This window comes from Ochlerotatus camptorhynchus, unplaced genomic scaffold (assembly GCF_037179485.1).
Source record: "Ochlerotatus camptorhynchus isolate MF236.1 unplaced genomic scaffold, CSIRO-AGI_Acam_v1.1 ptg000129l, whole genome shotgun sequence".
Lineage (NCBI taxonomy): Eukaryota > Metazoa > Arthropoda > Insecta > Diptera > Culicidae > Ochlerotatus > Ochlerotatus camptorhynchus.
In genome coordinates, this window is record NW_027040619.1 from 1007279 (window position 1) to 1033061 (window position 25783).

At 42.6% G+C, this 25783-nt stretch overlaps 3 protein-coding genes across 4 annotated transcripts in view; 1 reads left to right on the top strand and 2 right to left on the bottom strand.

The window, feature by feature from the left end:
* Positions 1-15950, top strand: part of LOC135700138 (chaoptin-like) — a 247733-nt gene extending 231783 nt beyond the window's left edge. The window contains exons 3-9 of one of the 2 annotated variants that reach the window (XM_065220553.1): positions 8992-9793; positions 13199-13273; positions 13358-14017; positions 14079-14437; positions 14500-14617; positions 14669-15222; positions 15284-15950. In XM_065220553.1, the coding sequence (XP_065076625.1) occupies positions 8992-9793; positions 13199-13273; positions 13358-14017; positions 14079-14437; positions 14500-14617; positions 14669-15222; positions 15284-15587 (2872 nt within the window). In that variant the 3' untranslated portion in view covers positions 15588-15950. The remainder of the gene's footprint in view (positions 1-8991; positions 9794-13198; positions 13274-13357; positions 14018-14078; positions 14438-14499; positions 14618-14668; positions 15223-15283) is intronic. The other variant, XM_065220555.1, reaches the window with a different exon arrangement.
* Positions 6238-8408, bottom strand: LOC135700147 (uncharacterized protein K02A2.6-like). The gene is made up of 3 exons (XM_065220567.1): positions 8181-8408; positions 6313-8112; positions 6238-6266 (listed from the first exon to the last, which is right to left on the bottom strand). The coding sequence occupies exons 2-3, from the start codon at positions 8093-8095 to the stop codon at positions 6238-6240; spliced, it is 1812 nt and encodes a 603-aa protein (XP_065076639.1). The 5' UTR covers positions 8096-8112; positions 8181-8408.
* On the bottom strand, positions 9856-10944 carry LOC135700125 (probable rRNA-processing protein EBP2 homolog). The gene is made up of 2 exons (XM_065220520.1): positions 10834-10944; positions 9856-10765 (listed from the first exon to the last, which is right to left on the bottom strand). Exons 1-2 carry the CDS (start codon positions 10900-10902, stop codon positions 9878-9880), a joined length of 957 nt encoding a protein of 318 aa, XP_065076592.1. The 5' UTR covers positions 10903-10944; the 3' UTR covers positions 9856-9877.
* Positions 15951-25783: the final 9833 nt, after the last annotated feature.

Sequence of the window (25783 nt, forward strand, 5' to 3'; positions counted from 1 at the left end):
TAATCATTCAATATATACGAGCCCACGGGCGGGGGAAGCTGGAATTTCAAACTTTTCGTAAGTGTCATATAAGGAAAGACATTCTTACATTGATGGTGGGGGGGGGGGGGGGTGGTTTAATGGACTTAGGTAAGAATTGAATGGCCACTCAATGCATATGTGGTTAAGCATTTTAAGTAAGGACAACAATAATAGTACATAGTGCATAATAAAGACTTGCAAGTGTCCCATGGACCCCATATTAAAATTCTCTGAATGAAATTTCTAGAGATTCTGACATACACACACACGCGCACACACACACACACACACACACACACACACACACACACACACGCGCGCGCACACACACACACACACACACGCACGCACATACACACACACACACACACACACACACACACACACACACACACACACACACACACACACATACACAATTTTTTTCATAAAGTTATTGATATTGAATATGGTTAAATAATCAATTGACAATTTCATCTCATGGGCGAAAATCGTCCCAAACTACGCTACCAACATTTCGAGCCACGAAATTCGAGGAATTGTTCACAAAATAAATGGTTCTGCTCTCCACTGTCGCACTCTTCTCTTTTGCTCTGCATTTTCTGCCATAGGCTCTACTAGAACTTGTGACCGAAAGTGGAAGACGAAGGCTTTCGACAAGGATCTGTTCGTTGAGGCACTTCGTGTGGACAGGAGTCCCGCAGATCTAAATGCGGACGAGCTGACAGAAACGTTAGTGAGAGCATGTGACACGACCATGCCGAGGAAACTGGAGCCAAATAACAGACGGCGTCCAGTCTACTGGTGGAACGAGACACTTAGCACTCTCCGCGCTAGTTGTCTCAGAGCCAGAAGACGTGTTCAGAGAGCAAGAACGGAAGCAGACAGAGAGGAACGAAGAGAAGTGTTTCGAGCGGCTAGGGCCGCACTTAAACGAGAGATTAAGCAGAGCAAGTCGAACTGTGTCGAGACGCTGATGCCAACCCCTGGGGCGACGCATACCGAGTCGTGATTGGGAAGATCAGAGGTCCAACGATGCCCGCTGAAATGTGCCCAGAGAAGCTGAAAGTCATCGTGGAAGGACTTTTCCCAAAGCACGACCCAACAACCTGGACCGTACGGAGAAGGAGAGGGAGATAACGTCGAAGTCACCAACGAGGAACTCGTAGCAGTGGCGAAAGGATTGAAGGTGAAGAAAGCTCCCGGTCCAGATGGAATCCCCAAAATGAAATGCCTGAACGAGGTTCACTTCCCTGACTGGTGGAAGATACAGAAGCTAGTGTTGCTGCCGAAACCAGGAAAACCGCCGGGGGATCCAGCATCGTACAGGCCTATATGCCTGCTGGATACACTCGGAAAACCCTTGGAGAGGATCATCCTAAACAGGCTGATGAAGTACACGGAGAGTGGTGGATGCAATTCGGACAGTGGTCGAGAGAGCTGAGAAGGCGTCCAAACAGAAGCGGAGAGGAGATCGTATTGCGCCATGATAACGATCGACGTCAAGAATGCGTTCAACAGCGCCAGCTGGGAGGCCATCGCCGAAGCACTGCATAGAATGAGGGTCCCTGACTACCTGTGCAGGATCCTGAGGAGTTATTTCCAGAACCGGGTTCTGGTCTACGAGACAGACATGGGACTGAGATCGATTAGGATCACAGCGGGAGTTCCACAAGGCTCCATCCTTGGTCCAACGCTCTGGAATGGGATGTACAACGGCGTGCTAACGCTGAAACTGCCCAAAGGAGTTGAGATCGTTGGCTTTGCGGACGACTTCGTCTTGACGGTAACAGGCGAGACGCTGGAAGAGGTGGAAGTGTTGTCAACCGAGGCAATCGACATGATTGGTAACTGGATGCAAGGAGCGAAGCTGCAGATAGCCCACCACAAAACGGAAGTGTTATTGGTCAGTAACTGTAAAGCGGTACAGCGGGCAGAAATCACCGTCGGGGAGCACACCATAGCCTCGAAGCGTGTGTTAAAATACCTGGGAGTGATGATCGATGACCGGCTAAACTTCAACAGCCACGTCGAATATGCCTGTGAGAAGGCTTCGAAGGCCATCAACGCGATAGCTAGAATCATGCCGAACAACGCTGGTCCCAGCAGTAGCAAGAGGCGTCTTCTGGCCAGCGTGTCATCATCGATACTGAGATATGGAGGTCCAGCCTGGGCTCCAGCGCTGGAAACGAAGCAGAACCAAAGGAAACTGAGCAGTACGTTCCGGCTCATGGCCATGCGAGTCGTGAGTGCGTACAGAACCATCTTGTCGGAAGCAATATGCGTTATCGCCGGTATGATCCCAATCGGCATCACCCTGGCGGAGGACAGCGAGTGCTACAGGCGGAGAGAAGCCGGAAGAGTACGGAAAGTTGTGAGAGTGGAGTCATTGGCTAAGTGGCAACAGGAGTGGAACACGACGGAGAACGGTAGATGGACACAAAGACTAATACCGATTCTTTCGACCTGGGCGAACAGAAAACACGGAGAAGTCAATTTCCACCTAACGCAGTTCCTGTCTGGCCACGGCTGCTTCAGGAAATACCTGCATCGGTTCGGACACGCAGCGTCACCCCTCTGTCCGGAGTGTGGCAACGTCGATGAAACGCCGGAGCATGTGGTCTTCGACTGTCCACGGTTCGAGGCAGTGCGAACGGAGATGCCCGTCCTTAACGTGGAGAATGTCGTCGTTGAAATGTGTCGAGAGGAGGGCACTTGGAATGCCGTCAGCAGGGCAGTCACGCAGATTATGTCGGAGCTGCAGCCTAATTGGAGAGAAGGGCAGCGATCTAGCAATGCCAGCTAGCGCTGAGAGTACGACAAGTGCATGAGCACAGCCACCCCCCGAAGTAGTCGCTTTACAGTGGTCCCGGGGGGATCCAGGCAGAGGAGAGAGTAAGGAATGGGTTTTAGTGGAGCTATACTAGGCAACTAGTGGATACCATACCGTGCCAACTTCACTACAGGCTAGGCTTCTTGAAGCTTTCCTAAACCTTACTATTAAAATAAGAAAAAAAAACACATGCATAACGTACATCATTTTCAACTAGCCCCTCAACCCCCCTCCCCCTGCTTTGATCTTGCCACCACTGCACATTTAATCCTCGAAAAATGTCATTACTGAGCTAGACAATCAATAAAATACGAATACGACTGTACAAAACAGTCCACCTCAACCAAAACTAATTCCCCCTTATTCTGCGAGTCACGTGACTCTCTGTCACCGGTGAGGTGACAATTGTCACCTCGTGTGAGGTGACTCTCCATGTAAATCAAATGGAGAGTCACCTCACACGAGGTGACTATTGTCACCTCACCGGTGAGAGAGAGTCACGTGACTCGCAGAATAAGGGGGATTGAATCATATAGGCTGACAAAATCGGGTCAAAAAGCTGACAAAATCGGGGGTAGACAAAATCGGGGGTAGACAAAATCGGGGGCTGACAAAATCGGGTCACCACTGTATAAATATTAAATATTAATTTCTAAATTTCCCGCAAAATACCGTAAATTTTATCACGTTCAGAAGGGAAAAAACGATGAACTGATCTTAGTTGCGATAGTTGAATATTCAACGCAAACATGAAACTAGTGTCATAGACAAACAGACATAACTCTCGCAAGTTGTTCATCGAACAAGCATTTAACGGTCAATTTAAAAGTATCGTAGTTGGTAGTACCGCCACCTGTGGCGCGCATAGTCAATTCCCTTGCGTTTGACGTTTACACACCGCCATCTGTTCAGTGTACTACCCACCACAGTGTATTCAACAGATGTCGGTAATGTTTTAGCGACGATGTTTTACAGTGAGAAATATTCAATGTCTTATGTCTGGTTGTCTGTGTCGAACCCTATAGATCAGTGCACGGTCCCTAACCTCACTTTTTGCTCCCTATCATTTTGCTTCTGAGTAAAAGAGATAGCAACGAATGGGAGCCAAAACAAACCACCCAAAACTGTCAAAACTTACGGGTGAGAGAAGAGTGCGGCAAATCTTCGTGAACTGATCAATGGAACAGAGACCGACGTTAAGTAAAAGAAAGAAGAAGAATTCGTCGAAGGTTCTCTGATCCTCTTCTTTGAAGCTATGAGATCCTCTCCTCTTGGGGCCTCCCTTAGCTCAGTCGGTAAAGGCGCAGCTACAAAGCAAGACCATGCTGGAGGTGGCTGGGTTCGATTCCCGGTTCGGTCTAGGAATTTTTCGGGTTGGAAAATTTCTCGACTTCCCTGGGCATAGAAGTATGATTGGACTTGCCACACAATCATATCAATGCCAAAATGGTACAGGCATCGAAAGCTCTCAATTAATAACTGTGGAAGTGCATCTAGAACACTAAGTTGAGAGCACGCAATAAGCTAATATGCGAAATGCAATAAGCTTGAAATGCGAAGAAGAAGAAGAAGAAGATCCTCTCCTCGGAAGTTCTCTGAGTTTCTCCTCGGAACTTCTCCTTGGAAGATCTCTGAACTTCTACTCGGAAGTTCTCTGAACCTATCCTCAGAAGTTATCTGAATATCTCGTCGGTCTCTGAAGTTCTTGTTGGAAGTTCTATGAATTTATAGTAGAATGTTCTCGGAACTTCTTCGTGGAAGTTCTCTGAACTTCAGGAAACTCGAGAACGTCACGGAACTTCAGACAAGTTTACGGAACTTCCGACATGTTTCGACGAGAAGTTCATAGAACTACTGACGAAAAGTTCAGAGGACTTGCAATGAAAAGTTCAACGTATTTCCATGGAGAGGTTTAGAGAACTTCCGACTAGATGTTCAGAAACCTTCTCTGAGATTCTCTTCGGAATTTCCTCTCGAAAGATTTCTGAACTTCTCGTCAGAAGTTGCCAAAACCTCTCCATGGAATTTTTTTGAACTTTTCGTCGGAAGTTCTCTGAATTTCTTAGAATGTCTCTTCTTGGAATTTCTCTGACATCTCCTCGGAATTTATCTGAACTTCTCTTCAGAAGTTTTCTGAACTTCTGCTCGGAAGTTCTCTGAACTTATTGGCGGAAGTTCTCTAAACATATCCTCGGGTGTTTTCTGAACTTTTCGGCAGTAGTTCTCTGAACGAGAAAGCTACAAATTTGCAAAAAATTTCATCGAAATTTTTCTGAACTTGATGCTGAAAGTTCTCAGAACTTCTTCTCTGAGTTCTTGTCAGATGCTCTAAACTTCTCCTTGGAAGTTCTCTGAATTTCTCGTCGTAAGTTCTCTGAAATTGCTCTCGGAGCAGGGCTGGTAAATCTCATTTTCAATGAAAGATCTCAAGCGATATTTACAGAGATACTTCTGACACTATCATCGGATGAGAAAACAATGAAAGAGATCTTCTTCCAAATCTTATCGATTTTTTTTTTGCCATGACAGAACGTGACAGTGTTGGGATCATTGCAATTACTAGCTCATTTATTGATATTATTGTTATATGTACCGCGACAAGCTTAATAATATATTTACTCAACAGATTAAATACTGCTGCTTGTCAAAGGTCTCGGAAGACGGGTTTTCAACGAGACGAGACAAGGGATCAGCCAAGTTGGACGATCCTTTGCGGTACTTTACTACAAAAGAAAAGGATTGGAGACGCAGCACCCATCTTTCAATTCGAGCACATGGCCGAGAAGTTGGTTGAAAAATCGCTTCCAATGGTTTATGGTCCGTTTCCAGCTCAAATGTTCTTCCGTACAGGTATATTGAAAATCGCTCAACCGACCAAACCAAGGCCAACGCCTCTTTCTCGGTCTGGCAATATCTGCGCTCCGTGGATGTTAAACTTTTGCTAGCGATCGGACGAGGCTGGCAATCCGTTGGTCCTTCAAATTGAATCAACACAGCTCCAAGAGCCACTGTATGTGTATTATCGAAAAAGTACAGATGCTGAACGTTACCAATCATATCCTTACGTTTAACGAAAGATTCCTCTTGGTCTTTACCCCTCGAGAACTTAATGCCGGATCGGATCAATTCCCGAAGAGGAGCCGTTATTGTTGCTAGATTTGGAAGGAATCGTCCGACATACGTAACTAATCCGAGGAAACTTCGGACTTCTTCTGAGGTGATTGGTGTACGAAAGCATTGAAGCGCTTCAACCTTACTGTTCGAGGGTTTGATACCATCTGAAGAAATTGTGTGTCCGAGAAAGTCTAAGCGGTCCACCTTAAACAAACATTTCTCCTGGTTCAGGAGAATTCCATGTTCGTTCAAAACCGATAACACTAATTTTAGTTCCACATCGTGCTCTTCCTCGGTGCTGCCGAAAACAAGGATGTCATCAATAAAATTTACCGTTTGCTTACAGCTGCTCAAAATTTGTTCCATGATTCGTTGGAATATTTCTGGAGCAATAACAATTCCGTACATCAGCCGCTTGTATCGGAAAAGACCCATGTGGGTTATGAAGGTTGTTATGTAACGACTCTTTTCCTTCAACTCCACTTGATGGAAAGCCTCCTTGATATCTAACCGGCTAAAATATCTTGCTGACGTGAACCGTGGCAAAAAGTCCTCAATTGTTGGCATGATATGGCGCTCACGCAAGATCGCAACGTTCGCTCGTCGCATATCGACACATAGCCGAAGATCCCCATTATCTTTAACCACAGTTACCAAAGGTGAAACCCACTGACATCCACCTTGAACAGGTTCGATAATATCACTAATAAGCAAAGACGTCAGTTTCTCTTCAATTTTTGATAAAAGAGCAATAGGAGGACGGTGAGGATGTTGACACACCGGAACGACAGACTTATCAATAGGAATCTCAACTTGAACGCCTTTTATCTTGGGAAACGGGTGTTTTTGTGTGTACTCAACCATACTAACTCCGTGTGTACTCGGTAATCCAATCACCAAAACACCCAGACTCATGGCTGTGGCACGACCCAGTAAGCATTGCTGACCTCCAACCACAACGTAGAATGTCGCAACCTGTTCGATGGTTTTTCCTCCATCGTCTACGGAGATATTTGCGTCAAATTTGCCAAGAACGGACAACGGTTTTGCTTCCTTGCCATATGGTAGAAAAACTTCGGTGCAGTGCTTCTCCTGGTTCCAAACCTTTGCTCCATTGTTCTTCATGTACACCCAGGCCTTTTCATTGATAATATTCTTCTTACAGCCAGAGTCAATCAATAGTTGCAACGTCACTCCCCCAAGCTTAAGCCACAGAAATTCTCCTCCATCGTTTATGCTAAATATGAAACTCCGATCTTTCCTTTCCTCTTCGGTTTCGATCTCATGTATGCGTTGTCGCTTGAATCCTTTGCTAGGGCCGGGTCTAGGTTCTTCAGCATACTTTCGTTTTCCTGCAGGGGTTCGACATCGTGCTGCAAAATGACCAATCCGTTTGCACTTTATGCACTCTCTACCACGTGCAGGACAGTTCGGATCATTGGCAAAATGATCCCTTTTTCCGCATCTCATGCATTCTCTGATCGGGATGTTTCGAATTTTGTTGACGTTATTTCTTTCGCCAGCATTGATATCAAAAGACTCCGAAAACCCAGTTAATGGAAGATTCATCAGCTGTGCCTGGTGTTTCACAGATTCGTACGAACTAACGATTTTCGCGACTTCATCTATGTTGAGAGAATCCTTTTGCAAAAGCTGCTCTTTCAAATCGCTCGGGGCAAATAAGATGACCTTATCAATAACACTTATTGCCCTGCTCTCCTGCGCAGTACTTCCGAAATTGCACTTACTGGCCTGATCCTGGCAACGCAACATGAATTTCTCCAATGGCTCTTCATGATTCGGTTTAAGCGTCCAGAAAACGTTCCGTTCGAACGTTTCGTGCTGCTTAGGTGAAAAGTAAGCGTCTAGCTTCTGTATAGCGACAGCGTACGGATCTATATTCTTCTCCTTATCTGCAGTCACATCCGCGCCGGGAATTGAAGTAAACACCTCCTGAAGGTCCGGCCCAGCTCTAGCTAGGAAAAGATTCTTGATGCGTGTTTTATCGGTCTCCCCCGATGCCGCAACTATATACTCAAAGTTTCGTTTAAACTTAACCCACTCATTACGAACAGTGTTACGAGGGAAAGTCTTGAACTTGAAGGGCTGTATCTCCCACTTTTCCATAATCGATCTGTCTGATCCTAAAATAACAGTTTATAGAAAGTTAACGATGATTCATATTATTACTGTCTCGCGTATTAGTTCTTACCAAGCAGGTACTTGGTTTAATTGCAGTCTATAGCCCGTCGTCAGCTACCTGGTAACTTTTTTTTTACCCTCACCCACTGTACAGCCGCTACTTAATCGTAGCTTATCACATCCAGTGACGATTATCCGCTGTCACAGCCGCTACTGTGTAGCCTATCGCTTCCAGCGACAAAACTCGAACCACTGCTGTTTCAGCAGTCGCTACCCTGTAGCCTATCGCTTCCAGCGACGATATTTGTTTTTACTCACTGCTCTTCGGCAGTCAATAAGCTTTCCAAAATACACAAACAAGACGACGTTACCTTCAACAGAAAAAAAACATTGTAAACGTAACCTCAACTTCCTCCCCACAAACATCGGTTTGAGTAAACAAATAGAGTCTGTCTCTCGCTTAGATTTTCATGCATTTCAATGTTCTTACCTGTCCAGTTATACCTCGTCGCCAATGTAATAATCGAGATGTTGTGATAAATAATAAAGGGACTTCAATTTACATACGCTTTACAAAGTGTTTATTCTCGACGTTTTCACTACACTCCTCGCGTACCTTCACTGCCCGCTATTTACTCACCCAGGCCCGTACTTTACTAATTAATCATTTTACATTTATACTCTTTTTATTAGGAACCATAAAACAGGGCCGCACTCGGCACCACACAGTTCATAAACATCGAGTAATTTTAGGAAATTTGAAACAGAATCAATCAACTTTGTGCAACTACTAAAAAATCTTTTTTTTTCCAATCATTTCTCGTTCACAACACCAATTTTAAAACGATTCCAACTCAATGTATACCTTTTCTCCCAAACAGATTCCTGAACCTCAAGGACAACGTCATCAAGCAGTTCGACCAGCGAAACACCTCCCCCTTCGCCGGTCTCAACCTCTACAAACTGGACACGACCGGTAACCAAAATCAGCCCTTCACCCTGAAGGAACTGTCCACCATGAAGAACCTCCGCTCGCTCGCGACGTCTCACCTCCAATCCATGTCGCTGAACGCCGAAGACTTCACCGACTTCAGCCCCGAACTGGAGGAACTCAAAATTACCCGCGCCGGTCTAAAGTCCATCAAAAACCGAGCCTTCACCAACCTGCGCGGCCTGAAGCGGCTGGATCTCAGTGAAAACCGAATCGACAGCATCGAAGCGAATGCCTTCAACGAAATCGGTCACACCCTGGTTTCGCTTCGCATTTCCCACGGTTTGGGCATGCAGTTGTTGCAAATTCCGCACGAATCATTCCGCCAACTGACGGCCCTGGAAGCGCTTGATCTGAGCAACAATAAGCTGAAAACGCTCAACGATAACAGTTTCCACTTTATGAAGAATCTCGTTAGTCTGGAACTGCACGACAACCAGATCGATAGCCTGCAGAAGGGCACCTTCCAGTCGGACATCCACACCAAACTGACGATGATTTCGCTGCGATACAACAACCTCAAGCAGATGCAGACGCACTCATTTGTGGATCTGGAAGACCTGAACGCCATCTATCTGGACGACAACCGGATCGAGACGATCGAAAAGCGAGCGTTTATGAATCTGGACGACCTGAAGCTGCTGAATCTGAGGGGCAACAAACTGAGCAAGATAGCGGACGAGGCATTCCAGGTGAGTTCTCAAATTGTTAAATTCAACGTCAGTGTTAATCTTAGACGAAAAAAAACTGTATTTAATCAAATTAAATGCTTCCCCTTACTTACCTCTATTCTTGACCTGCGCACGCCTGCTCTTACCCATGCGCTTGTTACCTCCGGCGCCACCACCACCGCCACCAGCCTTCCTCTTTGGACCGTCTCCGAGGAACGACTTCTTATCGTTTCGCTTCGATCCCTTCTTCCGTCCACCGAAACCGAACTTGGAATTTTTGGCCACTCGCTTGGAATTGACTTGCTTTTTGCCAGCAGCACCTCGGGTCGAACCCTTCTTCTTATTTTTCTTGCCACCTTCCTCGTCGTCATCCAAAAAGTCCAAATTGGACAGCTTGCCCTTGCGGAACTTTTTGATATCGTCCAACATCTTTCGGCGCTCTTCGTCTCGCTTCTCCGTCGCCTGTCGTTGGATTAATTTACCAATACGACGCTGTTCGCGCAGTTGCCGTGTTCGTTCGGATTTCGCGATACCTTCCTGCTTGGCCAGCAGCACCTTCCGGATGCGCTGCATGTGCTCGTCGGTCTTTGCCATCTCGGCAAAGTAATCGTCCGGTCGTTTAGTCACGATTCCCATGTCGTGCAAACGCTTGATTCCCTCCACCGCGGCAGCCTGGGCCTGTCGGTGGAACAGAATTTCCCGCTTGAAATCATTCAGAACCGCGTCCTGCCCCGGTGCGACGTAGGGTATCTTTTTGTTTCCCTTGAACTGGTTTTCGCGTTTCTGTTCGTGCTTTTCGATTTGAATGGCCAGCTCCGGAGTGATGGGAGCCAACTCGTTCACCAGATCCAACCGCTCAACCCACGGTGCTTTCAGGATCATCGATTCCAGGGCACTTTTCAGCTTGGCGGGATTGTTCACCAGTTCCGTCCTGTCCTTGGCTATGACGTTGAGACCGGGTTTGAGCAGTCCCTTGGCCAGGGCTTCCCGTAGCTGCAAGTGAAATGGAAGAACATTGATGGATTAATCCGCGAATCGGTACCAGCGGTTGGAGCACTTACCTCGTCATCCTCGTCGTAGGACACGTAGCTGGAATCGGAATCATCACCGTGGACGTCGAAATCGGTCATTTTGGGACCTTTATTCGATGGAAATTACGGGGAAGAAACTAATTATATTGCAAACAAATTCAACAGCACCGGCGCAGCAACGATAAACACATGTGCTTCGCGGAGCTCGTTTGTTTTGAAAATGTGCTGCTTGTCAAAAGCGCCAAGCGAACCGGGGGGTGAGCGAAATGATGAGACAACATATGGCAATGGCGCACAACTCTATGCGCACCATACAATCGAATTGGGGTGAATTTGTAAGGTTTCCGCGGGACGGCGAGGCAATCAGAGAACTTTTCATATTAAATGGCCTGTAGAGAGATCGAAGCGACGTTAAAATCTCATACAAAGTACTGCTGAGATTTTTCACCTGCGTGAAAAATGGCAATTCGCAAACATTTCACTTCGCTTGGACAGTGTTCCGGGGAATTGTAACTTAAATTTAACACTTCTAAAATAAATTATTATGGCAGAAAATCCCTCTTATGTTGAATTCCGATTTTCGGGACGGTGTTTATAAAAATTGATTCCTGGTCGATCAGAAATTATTGTGGTACAATAGCAGCTGTATTTGAAAAAAAAAATCATCTGTATAATTTAAAGGCCTGTATCCAAGCGAAGCGAAAATCTCATACAAAATACTACATTTTTCACCTGCGCGAAAAACGCAATTGGCAAATAATTCGCTTCGATTTGAACTGTAAACAGATACGATCCAGCGAAATCTTATTTTGTGGATCGTATCTTTTTCGCTTACATTCATTTTTTTCGCGCATGCAGCGCTAGCGAAAAGAGCAGCAGGTAAGCGAAAAGTTGACGTTTCGAGAAAGAGCGTATCTGTCAGATTTTCACTTCACCGGAGGTGTAAACTGACCAATTTCGTTTCACATGAACTGTAAACTGCGAAAAAAGGAAACTGGAAAATGTTCCACAAACATTTTTTGACAACCTTGTTCGCTAGCGAAATTTCATGATTTTTCGCGTGCTTCAATTTTCGTTTCGCTTCGATCTGTATACTAGGCTTAAGGGAAAATTCACCAAATGGAACACAGCCCAGATACGAACCAGCGAAATTAGATGTTGTGGATCGCATCTTTTTCGCTTACGTTTTCTTTTTCACGCATGTACATGCTCGTGAAAAGCCTAGTTTACAGATCGAAGCGAAGTGAAATTTGAAGCACGTGAAAAATCATGAAATTTCGCTAGCAAAAATGGATGTGAAAAATGCTTGTGGATCATTTCTCAATTTGCTCTTTTCACAGTTCATATTTCACGTGAAGTGAAATCATTCAGTTTACACCTCCGGTGAAGTCAAAATCTGACAGATACGCTCCTTATCGAAACGTCACCATTCCACTTTGCTGCTTTTTTTCATGAGCAGCTGCATGCGTGAATAAAGTATACGTACCTAGGTGAAAAAGATGCGATCCACAACATTCGATTTCGCTGGATCGTATCTGTTTACAGTTCCAAGCGAAGTGAAATATTTGCGAATTAAATTTTTCACGAAGGTGACAAATTAATGTAGTATTTTATATGAGATTTTCACTTCGCTTCGATCTCCATACAGCCCTTTATAATAAATGCACCACAAGGGATTTTCCCCTATAGAAAATTGCTCTAAATTCATTGCTTTGATCTCGGTTTTGATCGCATATAAAGTTCAAATTGATTAACCAAAAACAAGATTGTTTCAGATCGTATTGTAATCGTTGAGCATCGTAGGTAAAATTGAACAAAATGCAGCTCCAATACGGTGCACACCCTTGTGAAGGTGTTAATTCCTGACTACGGCACAATACTCAATATAATCAAGTGAACTAATGCACATAATAGAACCATAGAGGTAACTCTAAGACCAGAAGGTCCCGAAGAAACGTGCTCAACTTTTTGGCTCAGCTCTGGTACTCTCTTCGGTCCCAAGCTAATCGATGCACCCCTCGAAACATAGGAAAATCCACGAACCCCTCAATTTTATCTGTCAAACTTTCATAGCGAATCAAAACAAACATAGTTTAGTACTAGAATTTCGACTAGAATGGGGTACGTTAATCGATTTGCTTGGACCAATTGGCTAGTCAAATAGTGAGCCAATTTAAAATCGTTAGCTTCCACCGAATGATAGAACTAATTACAATCGGGTTGTAGCTTATCGACAAAGGCATTTGGGCCAAGCTTTAGAAGATCTCTGGAAACCGCCTTAAATGTCTTCTAAATTAATGACGTCGGTTGAACTTGTGTCCTCTGCATATGATTTTCTCCAAAACCACTCTCCCTACTAATTTATCTAATTTTATTCCAATAATTCTCATTCCAGAACCTCCCGGAGCTAGAAAAACTAGATCTGGCCTACAATTCGCTGCCCTCCTTCGACTTTGACTATTTCGATCAGGTACCATCGCAGAAAGATTGCATAACAAGCCCTCACCCCGCACACACGTTACTGACCACATTAACCTACAAAATATCGTTACAGGTCGGTTCGTTGACATCGCTGGAGGTGGACGTCAGCCATAATCGCATTAAGGTGCTCGGGGAATCGGCTGACCATAACGCAAACGAATCCTCTCCAATGCAGTCGGCGCATGCCAACAACGGCCGCGAGCACGTGGTCTCTCATACCAATATCAAAACGTTGGATCTGTCAAACAACAACGTTAGCAAAATCGTCGGTGGCTATTTCAAGCCAGTGGAACTATCATTGATGAAACTTTCATTGGCCGGTAATCGGATTAGCTACATCAGTCGAGACGTGTTTGGAAATATGCAACATTTGCAGTGGTTGAATCTGGAGAGCAACATGATCAACGATGTCGATTTCGATACGTTTAAAAATACGAAAAAATTGCAGGTATTGAAATTGTCCAACAACATGATTTCCGATATCCCTACGGACCTATTCCGCAATGTTTACGGTCTTCGGGTGCTTGAAATGGCGTACAACAACTTGAAATATTTGCCCGACGGTCTGATTTTGGAGGAAGGTTTGGAGAAGTTGGATCTGTCCCATAACCAGTTTACGAAGATTCCGGTGACCTCTCTTTCCAACTTGGCCGCTTTGGCACTCTGCGAACTTGATCTAAGCCACAACCACATTGGAGCTATTCACAGTATTGATTTGTCCAATAAATTTAGGGTAATTAGTGTAACAAATTACCTCCACCAAAGTATACTGAATAACCTGTGAACCATTTCAGTCCCTTTCCGTTCTGGACTTGTCCAACAATCGACTGGTCCGGTTGGAGGATGCTGCATTTGCTACCCTACCGCGTCTATCACTGCTCGATCTATCTCACAACGACGAGCTTGAAGTGATGGGAAAAGCCTTCATAGGTCTGGAAAACAGTCTCATCGAGCTGCGTCTAAATAACGTTTCACTTAGTGCCGTCCCAGAGCTATCCAATCCATCGCTACGTGTTCTTAAAATATCGCACAACGATCTGCCGTCCATCCCACCGGAGCTAGCAGCCAACATGTCGTCTCTGCGGGAGCTTGATCTGTCCGAGAATGACCTGACCCACGTCCCACTGATCACCCATTCGTTGCCCAATTTAAAGTACGATATAAATTCTTACAACCGCTGGATCCGTTCCAATTTTTAATATCTGGAAATTTCAGATCGCTATCCCTGGCTGGAAACCCCATCACTACTATGACGAACACCAGCCTTCTCGGAGCTGCCGACACCCTGGAACACCTTGACATAGCCAATCTGAACCTGAACGGAATTGAGGTAGTAGTATTCTGCATGTCATGAGCGTAACAGTAAGCGTAATCTCCATTTCAGAATGGCGTCCTCAACAAGCTGCACTTCCTGAGAACCCTGCGGATATCAACCTATCCGAACATCCAACACTTTAATATTCCTCGAATTCTGGAGAACGCCCACAATCTACGAGAACTGTGGATCGAAGCTCCAAAACCACCATCGCATGACCGCTCGGGTTCGTCATCTGCTGCTCCAAAAACTCCGAAACCAGTCTCGCTTCCATCGAGCGATATGCGCAGAGAGATGGAAGGCATTCTACCGCGCAAACTGAAAAGTATCACCTTCAGCGGTTCCGGATTCAACCGTCTAGCGGACAACGTCCTCAAGGGAATTCAAACAGCTAGCCTGCATGTATCTTTGTACAATACCTCCATGGCTGACTTACCCAACAACTTCTTCAAAAACATCGGAAAGAGTGTTCGGAACATTTCTCTAGATTTGGAGTTCAACAACGACCTGCTGAAAGCACTTCCCAATCCTAACTCCGCTCACTACTTGCACCTGCCAGAGCACGTGTTTCTAACCGATCTACGAATCTCCGGAAACTCACTGTCATGTGACTGCGAAATTGGGTAAACCTTGTCTACCATCTACGCCAATCTATATTTTCCTAACAATTGCACAACCTTTCAGTTGGATTGAATTTTGGCAACGGAAGCGCCGTCAGTACATGTGTCCTGCTCAACCGTGGACGGAGAACAGCAGCTTCAACAGCTACTACAAGCATCAGATGAGTGCGCTGATGGCGCACGCCAGTGACGATTGCGAAGATTCGGCCGACAATCTGCGGGAAGCCACGTGCAGCAACAAGAAGGACGAAAGTCTGCTGGAGGTGCTGAAAAAAGACCTAGAATGTGGGTGGGGAAGTGCAGCGACCAAGCTGGGAATCATACCGGCGATAGCCTTCGTGTCGGTGTTTGTCGTTCTGCTGATCTGACTTATCCGGTATCTGTTCAAAATGTACAGCGAGTTCTATGATTATCTGGAGCAACTCTACGGCGACCGAAGTGCCACGAATGGGTCCGCTGCAGCCGTTTCCTACGTGGACGATACGTGCGATTACGACCTTGAACTGGAGGAACTTTAGAGCTCGGGATGTCATTGTTTTACGTTTCGTCATTTTAGTCATTGTTTTTCTGTTTCGTTGAATCCCATTTTCTCAGTTGATTGCAAAGGAACGTTTGTTTTAACTTTTAGCTTTTTAGGGTGTTTTTTTTATTATGAATGTTTAAGCATTCCAACGGTGAATTCAATGTGCCAAGTTGTTTATAGAATAAAGCAATGGTTTAGTAAAAAAAAAATCGATGTGATGTGAGCTCGCACAGCTTTTCAATAACGTTTCCGAACTTCCTTTTCAAGATTGTTGTGTGGCAATGAACGTTAAGTTTGCTTTCTTTGGATTTAGATTTTTATGCTTTTTTAATCCTTATGCTTGCAATATTGTATTCAATCCGATATTGCGCATTTCTCATTAAGCTGTACAAATAAGCGCGTTTTCAGTTATGTAAACGCTCCTATAGTTGCGGTACGTTAGAAGCGTTAGGTTCCTATAGTTGTGTATTGAGTATCCATTAGACTGATGCAAAATTTGACTTTTTCGCTCCACAGTGCTTAAATGGTTTCAAATCGGGTCCTGATTAGCCTCCCAAAGTTACAACTCATTTGGTTAGAAACAGACTTCGCACAAGCCATTTGAAGTTTACATGTAAATTACTATGGGAAACCTCAACTTTTTGTTCATTGCCTTCTAGTCTTTTTCCATATTAAGCTGCGAAACAGTTCGATAGCCATTCTTATAGAAAATTTTCTCAGCTACAACTTTGCTGAAGATTGTTTAAATGTAAAACGAGACATGAAAAAGTTATTAATTATTTAAGAGATGAGTAAACTTATGACATGATCAAGCAGCTGCTCTGTAGGCAACACTGTATTTTGCAGTGTGACATAGTAGCCATGATTTTTGTGTCCTATTCAACGCCCCAGAAACACCAATGTTGCCTGCTGAGCAGTTGATTGAGCATGATCATAAGACATCCGCGCATTGAACCATTGATAACTTTCGATCCTTGCATTTAATCAAAAAGTGCAATTGAGCAAAGTTGTAGCTGGGAGAATTTCCTACAAGCACAGTTGAAAGTTTTTGAAGCAGACCGACATGGTGAATTATTAGATTGACATGAACAAAAATCTTGGTTTTACCATAGTAATTCCCATACAAACTTCAAATGGTTTGTGCCATCTCAGTTTCTCACCAAATGGGTTCAAATTTTGAGAGGTTAGTCAGGATCCGGTTTGGAATCGTTTAAGTATTGTGGAGCGAAAATTTCAAATTTTGCATCACTCTAGTATCCATACACAATTATAGGAACCTAACGCTTCTAACGTACCGCAAATATAGGAGCGTTTCCCCTAAATAAATGTGATAAAAGTGCGAGTTTCCGTCTAATCGTCTTTGTGCCTTCGATGCTATTATTCCGTATGAGGTAAGCAATATATGCGTCGAAGACATCAAAACGATTTGACGGGATCGTGAAACTTTCATAACACTTTTTAGCATTTTTGGGTACAATCTAGTTTCAGTTGCAACCAGGAATAAAATTCAGTATTTCAAGAAAGCTTTGTGGACAAGACCAAGAGAATTCCAAGGATAAGTTCTCTATGGCACTTCGTGGGAAAGTACAGTGTACTTTGATAACAATTTCTGATGACTTTAGAAACAAGATCAGTACTCGAGTTGCCCTACTGAACATAGAAAGGCATTTGACAGTTCTTTCTACCAATGCATACATCTTTATATTGTGTAACAATCAGCGAAATAGAGAAAAGATCCAGCCCAAAAGATTCCCTAATGGTGGTAAGCTCCAACCGGTATTATTCTCGGATTAAATCCCGAACAAGAATATTCGGCTGCTTTGATGTCGACATCAGAGTTAATAAATACAACTCTAAAAAAAATTGCAGATCATTCAAACAAGGACGGTATTAAAGGTTAATCCAAGGACTAATCCGAGTTGGAGCTTACCGTCATAAGACTAGACCGATATGATGAGCACCGACAAACTGACATAAAACATACACTAAACTTTTGCTCAAAGATCTATAACGGCCGATTCAAATGTGCAGGGATCCCATTTGTCTAAACCACAGACATTTTTTTATCTACACACCAAATCTCTTAAATCTTGTTCGGTACTTTTTTTGCTGGATTCGTTCTGTAAAATATAATTTTTGCCGAAAGCTTTGTAAAAAGTATGATTTACCAATATTCCGCAATCAAAACTGCTGAATTTCCGTAATTTATAGAAATCTACCGAAAACTGTAAATCAAAATTACTGATCTAAATTGTAAATTGCTGCAATTCCGCAATATTGTAAAAATTGAGACGAATGTGCTGTAAACATAATCTTTTACAAAAACAAACTGCAGTAATGTACCAGATTTTTGTAAAAAAAATACAGAACAGATTTGTTAACTTCACACTGTAAAGCTTTGCTGTTATTTTGAAGTTGAGTGTTCTTCAGCTATCCTTTGTGACTAGTAAGTACGTTATTTTTTTCCTATAATCCGTCCAAATTATATCGAAAGTATTAATTATACGAATTCTTTTTCATTTCTGGGCCAATAGCTTTCAGACGACATGCACATTAAATGGCCAAATGCCACACACAAACCTTGTCCACAACAGCAAAAAGCGAATTTATGCACGGTTCGCTACTGGGTCGCTAACCACGGTCAGGTTCTTATTTACTTTATATACGAACGCGCGATGAAAATGTATGTTTATAGATAATAAATAAATGATTAGTCAAATGAATCTTCAGGTTTGTTGTTAGAAATAAATAATTAATTAATCAATAAAATCAATAATGATTAATTCAGGCAAATTAAGTACAGCCAATTCGGTAAAATTATACCGAACGCTATATAAAAAAAAATTTGGTCAATATCAACTTGACGTATTTCTTTCAATTTTGCATTTAAAAAACCTGAACACCCCTCATTTTGAAGGTGTGTGTGTGTAGAATGTTGCTCCTATTTTTATTTTGGAATTCACTCTTCAGTTGTCAAAATGCCGTCCAAGCAAGAAGAGCAGCGTATCAAAATTTTGCTTGCGCATCGCGAAAATCCGAGCTACTCGCACGCAAAGTTGGCAAAATCGCTAAAAGTTGCCAAATCAACCGTTACAAATGTAATTAAAGTGTTTGGGGAACGTTTGTCGACAGCCAGGAAGTCTGGATCGGGGGGAAATCGAAAACCGGAAGCCGCTGAGACGACAAAGAGAGTTGCCGGTAGTTTCAAGCGAAACCCTAACCTCTCTCTCCGAGATGCCGCAAATAAGCTGGGTGTATCGTCTACAACCGTGCATCGAGCCAAAAAACGAGCCGGACTATCGACTTACAAGAAGGTAGTGACTCCAAATCGCGATGATAAACAAAATACGACGGCCAAAGCGCGATCCCGGAGGCTGTACACGACGATGCTGACGAAGTTTGACTGCGTGGTAATGGACGACGAAACCTACGTCAAAGCCGACTACAAGCAGCTTCCGGGACAGGAGTTTTATACGGCAAAAGGAAGGGGAAAGGTATCAGATGTTTTCAAGCACATGAAACTGTCAAAGTTCGCAAAGAAATATCTGGTTTGGCAAGCCATCTGTACCTGTGGTTTGAAAAGCAGCATTTTCATAGCTTCCGGGACTGTCAACCAAGAAATTTACGTGAAAGAGTGTTTGAATAAACGTCTGCTGCCTTTCCTGAAGAAACACGGTTGTTCCGTACTGTTTTGGCCGGATTTGGCATCTTGCCATTACGGTAAAAAGGCCATGGAGTGGTACGCCGCCAACAACGTGCAGGTGGTTCCCAAGGACAAGAACCCTCCCAACACGCCAGAGCTCCGCCCAATTGAGAAATACTGGGCTATTGTCAAGCGGAACCTAAAGAAGACCAAAAAAAAAACTGCTAAGGGCGAGCAGCAGTTCAAGGCAAACTGGCTTTCTGCGGCGACGAAGGTGGACAAGGTGGCTGTACAAAATCTGATGGCAGGGGTCAAGCGTAAGGCCCGGCAATTCGGATTTGGAAAAGCGGAAGCCTAACTGAATATTTTTCCTGAATTTTATACTAATTGAACTTGAAAAAGAAATTTAATTTGATTTTTTAAATAAACGATTTCACCGATTTACACGCGTTTTCCCTTGACCAAATTTTGATCGTATCACCCTTTATTGCAAACTTCACCGATCATTCAGTAAAAATTAACAGTCCTGGTCAGTACATTTTGACAGCTCACAAAGGAACAAAATTTACCGAACGAATTGTAAATAAAAAAATTACCGAATAGATTACCGAATGTTCAGCTGTTCCATATTCGGTAAAAAATTACGGTATACTGTAAAAAATCTTAGTGTGTAGATAAAAATAACTTGTCCATAGTAGATCAGACACGAAACAACTCATACATTTTGCACGCGTGTTCGTGGCTTAGATAAACGTCAGACAGATGTCAGTAGTGTGCTTTGAGCAGAAATTTCATGGCAATTTCCAGGACAGAAACCAACATCAAGATAGCGCTATAACCGAGGCTATAACATGTTATAACCTCGGTTATAACCAACCGGTGGAAACTAGAAATACTCAGAGAATTTTTGAATGGAATGCGTGCTGCGTTGACCAAAAAAGACGGCATATTTTATTACGTTTAGCAATGATTTAGATACGTTGAATTCCAGTGGTAGTGGAATAATTCTTTAGAGAGAGGGAAGGGGTTTTTTCATGTTTACTTCTATGCTTATTAAGATTATGTTGAACAAGAGCTCCACAAATCATCAATTACTATTAGAGATTTGCATCTTGCTGATACCGGTGGTATATTGGAAACTCTTTCGCTCGAAAGCATATCCAGCATTTTACGAGCGCTTATGGCCGCCACAATCAGACTGAGTTTCTGGTAGGGAACATAAGATTATAAGTTTGTGTAGTGTTGTTTGACGTGTAAATGATCAAATTTGAACGTTTACACGTCAAACGACACAACCCAAATGTCAAATCATATGTTCCCTGCCAAAAACTCAGCCAGATTGTGGCGGCCATAAGCGCTCGTAAAATGCTGGATTACACACTTAGTTTATTTCACCGAGGCCGGCAAAATGAATTGCCGAGAATCCAACAGCCGAAATTTCGTTAAAAATTTCGGTAAAAGTATAGAATACCGAACGCTTGGTAATTATCATTTTATTCAACTGTCAAATTTTACCGAGAATATCGGTACTTGTATGCCGAGCATTCAGCTTTTATTTTACCGAAATACCTCAAAACAAGAAAAAATCTTTTACCAATCCTTCGGCAAACCGTTCATGGAAAAATTTAGCTTTTGCCGACTTTCGTCGAAATTTCATCTCAAATTAATTGGATTATTCAGAATAGTAATAATAATAATAACAAAACCAAATAAGTGGGAATTATGTAAACAAGTCTTTATTAAAGTTATTCGTGCAATGACATATTCCTTCTCACTCTTCGGGTGATCTAACAAACTTTTCATCAGTCGTAGAAATGTTGTCAACAGAGAAAGTAATTGCTCTGAAAAATATAAAAAAAAAGTGGTTTATCACTCGGTGCACATGCAGTTCCGAATAAATACGTCAAAAGTCTTGCAGAATACGCTGAATGCATGGACGATGTTACCACCTAGCGGTATATTGATACTGTTCCATGAAATAAAACATTCTCCCTCGGTCATGGGATTTCCTCTTACCTGTATAATCGAAAATTAAATTAAGATTTAGTACTTACAGAATAGTTGACGCAGTTTTTGGCTTATAGCTTCTCCTTCACCATCGATTTTCCGCAATATTTCCTCCATTTTTCACTTTATTTAATCACACGCAACACTTTAATCAACGCAACTGACGACTTAGTCTCGCACAAAATGGCTGACAATTAATGTGTGCAACTGACAGAAACTTACTCTTATTGTCAAATGCCGAGGTTCGTCTCTTTTTATTACCGAAGTCGGTGAAGCATGGTTTTAACGAAATTCATGGAAAACAACATTACCGAACTTCAGTAAAACTTTCATAAAACCAAAATTCGTTAATTATATATACCGATATTCAGTAAAAACATGTTTTCTAACGAGAAATCAGCAAAAATCGTGTTTTGCCGATGAAGTTCAGCAAAATATTTTACCGAGATAAAAATATAAGATTAAGTGTGTACAAGCACATCATGATGCGCGCTTGCACACCCATGTTTTATTGCCGTAAACCAGCAAAATTTTGCTGGATTTTTCCGAGCTGGAAGTTCAGCAATCCAACCAGCAAAATATTATAACTGAACGACCAGCAAAACAACCTGACGTACAAGTGACAGCTCATTACCGTATAAACAGCAATATTTCACTGATTTTTTTAAGCAAAACTAAACTTCAATTATTTCGCTGTATAGCCAGCAATATGATTTGTTTTTAAATTGAATATAATGTTTGGTTTCGGAAGAAAACTTGTTCATACTCTAATAAACAAATACCATAAACGAACTGTATCCCGAATGGGTAAACTATCCCACAAATGGTTTGGATGATACCTCGAACACGTCGTTAAGCTCTCTTTTATGGTTATTTTTATTAGGGTAATTATTGCTTTGACTCGTTTATTTATTTGGAAAATATAAGAGAATATTAGCGGCTAAAGTTCTGTAACAGTCGTATACACAAAACCCGAGCGATTTAGCACTTGACTGTTGATTCAATGATAAAGTTCATAAACTTACTTTGTTATTGCACGATGATGATGATACTGTTAAAAAAGGAACTTTTTACACGACTTGCTATTTCTGAATATAAAGATCAAAGGAATGTGAAACGCAAAATGATCGAAAGTTTGACAGATCATGAACTGATCGTCCAGCAAAACTTCCAGGATTGCTGTTTGTTCAGTAAAAACTGCTTCTGCTGGAAGCAGTTCAGCTATCCATTTTGCTGGACCTCGATTTCAATTTTTGGTGTGTGGATGTGTGATTGTCTTCTCAAGTGTTTCTGCTGCGTATAAAGTGGTAATGATTGAAAATCGAAGCAATCACAAACAAGTAAGAATCTTGCTATCGCAATATAATGATGATGACTACTTGACTAGTCCATCGGTCCCAAGCAAATCGATTAACTACCCCATTCTAGTCAAAATCCTATTACTACACTATGTTTGTTTTGATTCGCTATGAAAGTTTGACAGATAAAATGAGGGGTTAGTGGATTTTCCTATGTTTCAAGGGGTGAATCGATTAGCTTGGGACCGAAGGCTGAGCCAAAAAGTTGAGCACGTTTCTTCGGGACCTACTAGTCTTATGGTGGTAAGCTCCAGCCGGTATTATCCTCGGATTAAATCCCGATCAAGAATGTCCGGCTGGTTTGATGTCGACATCAGAGTTAATCAACATAACTCTGAGCAAACATTTTTCAGATCATACAAACAGGGACGGTATTAAAAGTTAATCCGAGTTGGAGCTTACCGCCATTAGAGTTACCTCTATGATAATATCGTCCTCTTCCCTCGGCTGATCATCAACGTCCGCGTTGACATCTGTCATGCTGATACCTGTCAGTTATTGAGCCCTGGTGGTAAAGTTGGCGGGGAACTCCCAACAGTTTCAATGTGCACTCAACAGATAGCATTGCGATCACATAAGGGTGGTAACATGCCTTGTATGAGGAATTGATTAGTGGGATATCTTGTTAATGGATCATTGAAGATGCTGAGGTTTTGACAGCACCGTACTGTGGCTACCACAGTATTTTACATTGGTTCGTCCGTATACAGTAGCGCCAAATGAAAGCTGTGGTGGGTTCAAAACTCAGCCATCTAAAATGATCCATTAGTTAATTGCATTATACTAGAATAAGGGGTAAGACCACAAACGAAGTGACAGACGACTTACTGGCGAAGAAATCCATTAAAATAAATGTGGTTCACTGTAATAGAATTTTCTTGGAAGCTTGTGCCATCATCCACCAGATGGGTTAGTTTTTTTGTTTTGATTTGAACAAAGTTGATTTTGTGTACAATGATTCTTTGACAGTGTGCAAAGAGTGCGTATCATTTTGTCATTTTTTTATGCATTTCAGTTTTGAGTAGAGTGAAAGAGATAGAACCAAAACATTCTAGTACATTTGGTGAAATGCTAGTTCAATCTAGTAGTAGTGTTGCCATGTGGTACAATCCAGTAGTAGTGGTGTTGCCATGTGGTACACTGAAAAATTTCAATAGCAGGTTAGTCACCAAAGTTTCCGAGCCGCTCCGTCTGTCACTTCGTTTGTGGTAAGACAGCACCTAATCATGAGCAATTTTAGAGTTGCTTTTGAGGCACCTCGAGTAACTCACATTGCTTAGTGAGCAAGATCACTGTCATTTGCATTCTCACTTTTCACATCACAGCAACATATGAAGGTGCGAAACCGAAAAGCTGCTGTCAAGCAAAACAACAACAAAACACCGGCTTGATGTGGCAGAAGAACTCGATCCGCCTGACCAAATACTCCAGATCCGGCAAATTATGCGTACCCCGCCGTCCTCCGATACTCGTCGAAGTGATCCCGTTCCCATCGCTCAACAACCTGCCGCTAGATGAAACTGCGATCGTGAAATGGGCCGTTTTCTGCGATAAACCACCGAGATCCCGCTGCGGCCGTCGAAGGAAGTCTCCGTTTTTAAACTATTATTCATTATATTCGAAGCATATTTCGTTCTTCGGTTTCTCGTTAGCAAAGTCTATACCGATGATCCTGTACTTGGTTGGATCGGATTTACTCTTGAGCATCTTCAGATCGCCAAGAACCCTTTCCTTTCACTCTTTCTGAACCATCTGCAGTAGCTTGGAACCAACGCAGAACATTTGTTCTTCGTCTTCTTCACCGGCTTTCACTTCGATTTCGTCGGGTAGATCGATGATGGGTTTGATGTCCGGATGAGGATCGTACTCACCGGAAACATTGGCAGCTGTGTCTTCATCGTCTTCCTCCTCTTCGACTTCAGCAGTGTCGACTGTGTTGATGTTCTGGCTGAACATTCTGGGGCAGTGGTTGGCAGCGTTTGCTTCGGAGCTGGAATTGGGAATCGGATGTTAATCGGTTTTTATTCAACAGGGAAGATATTTCCTATGTATGCCAGTGATTTCCTACAACGATTTCACGTTCTCCTCGGTGGACATCTGAAAACGATTCCTGTGGTTATTTTACGAGAACAAATCGCATATGTCCCTCGTGTCCACCTACATACACAGCAAAAAAAATGTAATATCGATCAACGTAATTCAAGCTGATGTATGAAATAAAATGATATAATAGCAAAAAGAAGATACAATATTACATCAATGGATGTAATTTTGTTCGCAAAATCGATGTACATCGTACAATGTGATATTACACAACCGATGGATTGACCTGGTTGCAGCAGTTTCGATGTAATATTCAAAAAATTTTTTGCTGTGTACAGTTTATTCACATTCAACGTTTTGAAACGGAACATTTTGGGAAATACGAACAAAAAGCACTTCCAAAACAATAACAGCAGCAACAGCAGCCAATCGACACAGAGAAGCAGATGAAAATCCTCGCCAATGCGCCCCCTTTCGAAACTTTTCCAGCATTTCGGATTTCGGTTATGGTAGTCAGTAAGGTCCATTAATGGTTTTGTATTATCGCTCAACTTTACGTGGAATATATCGTGAATTGGTAATCAGTAATTTACAGGCAACCAATTCGCGATATATTCCACATAAAGTTGATCAATGTTACAAAACCATTTGTGGACATTACTGACTACCATAACCATTACCATTAAAGTTCTCAAACCATAAGTTAAAAGGTTCTAATATAGTTCTCTTTCCGAAAATGTATGGAGAAAACAAGAATTTGGAATGGTAATGGTTCTTAACAACCCATTATTTGTAAGGTCCAGTTCCAAAAAACCGTAATACATAAGGTTGAAACTTTATCATTAAACGTTCATGTAAAGTTCCATAAACATTTCAGTTAAAGTTTAGCAGGGATTATAAACAATTTTTAACCATTTTAGGTAAGGTCAATTTATGGTTCGCGTTTATGCGGGTCTTGGCGTGACTCATTATACACCGACTCTACCCTAA

What these genes read in the sequence shown, in the direction of transcription:
- LOC135700125 (XM_065220520.1), bottom strand. Translation starts at nt 10,902, where the DNA reads ATGACCGATTTCGACGTCCACGGTGATGATTCCGATTCCAGCTACGTG. An exon ending in CCTACGACGAGGATGACGAG is followed by an intron (nt 10,766 to 10,833) that starts GTAAGTGCTCCA and finishes TTTCACTTGCAG; the next exon opens with CTACGGGAAGCCCTGGCCAA.
- LOC135700147 (XM_065220567.1), bottom strand. Translation starts at nt 8,095, where the DNA reads ATGGAAAAGTGGGAGATACAGCCCTTCAAGTTCAAGACTTTCCCTCGT. An exon ending in GGAACAAATTTTGAGCAGCT is followed by an intron (nt 6,267 to 6,312) that starts GTAAGCAAACGG and finishes TGTTTTCGGCAG; the next exon opens with CACCGAGGAAGAGCACGATG.